Here is a 3,738-nt window from a genome sequence, read left to right as displayed (position 1 = left end):
TAGCTCCTAAAAGGTTCACGTGTGCGGGGATGGGAGTCAGAGGGTGACACTGGTTTATTTCACTGTATGGCCCAGAAGTCAAAACTGCCGATTAGGACGCTTGAAAGGAAAAACAAAACAAAACAAAACAAAAAAAAAACAAAAAAAACAAAAAACAAAAACAAGTAAAGCAGAGGGAGAAGGAGGGAGAAGCTTGGGCGAAGGCCGGACAGCGGGGCCGTGACCTCTCGCGCAGCGCGGGAAGCCTCCGGCCTCCCGGGTAAGCACGGCACAGGCTCCCCTCGCCGCGCACCCCCACCCAAGACGCGCGAGGAAAACCTCGCAACTACCCAACTTCACAGACACCCCCCCCCACGCCCCGTGGCCAGCCCCGGTCCCCAATGCTGAAACGGCAGGGGCGGGGAAGACGAGAGCCCATCCCAGCCGTTCTTTATTCCATGCAACCGCCCCAGAAAGAATTCGCTCCCCAGGAGCTGGGTCAGAGGCGGAACCTGGCACCGAACCGTGCTTAGACCTTTCGAGAGGCCAGCTTCCCTTCCGTGTGCCCCGCCCCGCCCCGCTCCGCTCCGCCCCGCCGCCCTCGGCCTCTGCGTTACTCATTGGGTATGTGACCTGCCAATCTGAAAGATGTTAACGAATCACACTTTAGAAAAGACAAAGCAAGCGGGAAAGGGGGCTTATACCCAGGCTCCCTAGGCGCGAGCCTAACGCCCCAAAGCGGCTGGAGGCCCTGGGCGGGGTTCATTTGCATAACGGCCGCCCCTCGGTCTCCCTGTCCCGGGCCAGAGTCCCGCCCCTCGCCCAACTAGCTATCTGTTGGATCACCGGCTGGTCACTCCGACCAGGCAAGCCTGTGGGGGCGCTGGACGGGTTGGAGCGGGCGGTCCCGGGGAGGGGGGTGCGGGGCGGGGGAGGGGCGGATTGGCTCTGGGGCGACTATAAGAACCAGGAGGCCAGCAGAGGGATCCCGGAGACCGAGTCGCGCTCGTGGGGAGTTGTGTGAGGCGACCGTTGGGTGAGGTCCCGGATTGCCTCTCCGGACTCTCTGGTCTTAACGTCGCTTTTGCCTGTGTTCTTCAGTCAGGATGTCCGCCCGCGGCCCGGCTATCGGCATCGACCTGGGCACCACCTACTCGTGCGTGGGGGTCTTCCAACATGGCAAGGTGGAGATCATCGCCAACGACCAGGGTAACCGAACCACCCCCAGCTACGTGGCTTTCACTGACACCGAGCGCCTCATCGGCGACGCGGCCAAGAACCAAGTGGCCATGAACCCCACCAATACCATCTTCGACGCCAAGAGGCTGATCGGACGAAAGTTCGAGGACGCCACGGTGCAGTCAGACATGAAGCACTGGCCCTTCCGAGTGGTGAGCGAGGGTGGGAAGCCCAAAGTGCAGGTGGAATATAAAGGGGAGATGAAGACCTTCTTCCCGGAGGAGATTTCCTCCATGGTCCTCACGAAGATGAAAGAGATCGCCGAAGCCTACCTGGGGGGCAAAGTGCAGAGCGCGGTCATCACTGTCCCGGCCTATTTCAACGACTCGCAGCGCCAGGCCACCAAGGACGCGGGCACCATCACGGGCCTCAATGTATTGCGCATCATCAACGAGCCCACGGCAGCGGCCATCGCCTACGGCCTGGATAAGAAGGGCTGCGCGGGTGGCGAGAAGAACGTGCTCATCTTTGACCTGGGCGGTGGCACCTTCGATGTGTCCATCCTGACCATTGAGGACGGCATCTTTGAGGTGAAGTCCACGGCCGGGGACACCCACCTGGGTGGCGAAGACTTCGACAACCGTATGGTCAGCCACCTGGCGGAGGAGTTCAAGCGGAAACACAAGAAGGACATCGGGCCCAACAAGCGCGCCGTGCGCCGGCTGCGCACCGCCTGCGAGCGCGCCAAGCGCACCCTGAGCTCGTCCACGCAGGCCAGCATCGAGATCGACTCGCTCTACGAGGGCGTGGATTTCTATACGTCCATCACCCGCGCCCGCTTCGAGGAGCTCAACGCCGATCTCTTCCGAGGGACCCTGGAGCCGGTGGAAAAGGCACTGCGGGATGCCAAGCTAGATAAAGGCCAGATCCAGGAGATAGTGCTGGTGGGCGGGTCCACCCGCATCCCCAAGATCCAGAAGCTCCTGCAGGATTTCTTCAACGGCAAGGAGCTGAACAAGAGCATCAATCCCGACGAGGCTGTGGCCTATGGCGCCGCTGTGCAGGCGGCTATCCTCATCGGCGACAAGTCGGAGAACGTGCAGGATCTGCTGTTACTCGACGTGACGCCATTGTCGCTTGGCATCGAAACAGCTGGCGGTGTCATGACCCCACTCATCAAGAGAAACACCACGATCCCCACCAAACAGACGCAGACCTTCACTACCTACTCAGACAACCAGAGCAGCGTGCTGGTGCAAGTGTATGAGGGCGAACGGGCCATGACCAAGGACAATAACCTCTTGGGCAAGTTCGACCTGACTGGGATTCCCCCAGCACCCCGTGGGGTCCCCCAGATCGAGGTCACCTTCGACATCGATGCCAACGGCATCCTCAACGTCACTGCTGCCGACAAGAGCACCGGGAAAGAGAATAAAATCACTATCACCAACGACAAGGGTCGTCTGAGCAAGGACGACATTGACCGTATGGTGCAGGAGGCAGAGCGTTACAAATCGGAAGACGAGGCGAATCGCGATCGCGTGGCAGCCAAAAACGCGGTCGAGTCCTATACCTACAACATCAAGCAGACCGTGGAAGACGAGAAACTGAGGGGCAAGATTAGCGAGCAGGACAAAAACAAGATTCTCGACAAGTGCCAGGAAGTGATCAACTGGCTTGACCGAAACCAGATGGCAGAAAAAGATGAATACGAACACAAGCAGAGAGAGCTGGAGAAAGTGTGCAACCCAATCATCAGCAAGCTTTACCAAGGCGGTCCTGGCGGCGGCGGCGGTGGCGGCTCCTCCGGAGGACCCACCATCGAGGAAGTGGACTAGGCTTGCCCTGGAGTCCGCGTAAACCTCTTTTCCTTTCTTTTCTTTTCTTTCTTTTTTCCTTTTTCTCCCTTTTGTTTTGGTTTCTTTGAGATTCCTTGTGCCAAGTAAGATCTATTGTTGGAAGTCTTTAGCGTGGTGCATACATAATGAAAGGAAAGGTGCAACAACTTAGTTTAGTTATAAAAGGTTGGTTCTAAAGTTTGATTTGGGGGAAAATGAGGTTTCTCTTATATTGATTGCTGATTTGAGCGTGGGGTTTTTTTGGTTAAGCTTAGTTTGCACGTGGCGGTTTGCTGGAAATGAGAAACCTGATGTTTGCACACCTGTCCTTGGGAAGCGTGGTTACACTACGATCCAGAGAAGCTGGAGTTGTTTATTTTTATGTAGTACTTTGAGATTAAAGTAAACATTGCAGTAATTTTAAAGACAGGTATATTCTGTAAACACTTAAATGCGAACTTAAAGTAAAGCTGAAATTGATCTCAAAATTGCGTCTGGAGTTTTCAATTTTTTCTTCCCATGTTTCACTCATAGTCTTTGAGAAGTCAGTATGGTGTGAAATTTATCTAATCCAATTTTCTCTAAGTCTCGAATGAAGCTCCTGCCTCGAATCACCAACAACTTAAAGGGTGAAGAGTCTTGGTAAACTACTCCCTGCCTTTAGCATGGAGAAACCCGATGGGGGTCTTTAAGTGAATCTAAACTCCTACACCTGGCTTTAGTCTTTAAGCTTAAAACAACA

At 55.4% G+C, this 3,738-nt stretch overlaps 1 protein-coding gene across 1 annotated transcript; it reads left to right on the top strand.

Moving 5' to 3' along the window:
* Positions 1-690: 690 nt before the first annotated feature.
* On the top strand, positions 691-3,484 carry HSPA2 (heat shock protein family A (Hsp70) member 2). Its single transcript, XM_084791624.1, has 2 exons — positions 691-845; positions 1,081-3,484. Exon 2 carries the CDS (start codon positions 1,086-1,088, stop codon positions 2,994-2,996), a length of 1,911 nt encoding a protein of 636 aa, XP_084647750.1. The 5' UTR covers positions 691-845; positions 1,081-1,085; the 3' UTR covers positions 2,997-3,484.
* Positions 3,485-3,738: the final 254 nt, after the last annotated feature.

The sequence above is a fragment of the Acomys minous genome (assembly GCF_964271855.1).
Source record: "Acomys minous genome assembly, chromosome: 8".
In the NCBI taxonomy this organism is placed as follows: domain Eukaryota; kingdom Metazoa; phylum Chordata; class Mammalia; order Rodentia; family Muridae; genus Acomys; species Acomys minous.
This window is presented reverse-complemented; position numbering and strand designations above follow the sequence as displayed.

What these genes read in the sequence shown, in the direction of transcription:
- HSPA2 (XM_084791624.1), top strand. Translation starts at nt 1,086, where the DNA reads ATGTCCGCCCGCGGCCCGGCTATCGGCATCGACCTGGGCACCACCTAC.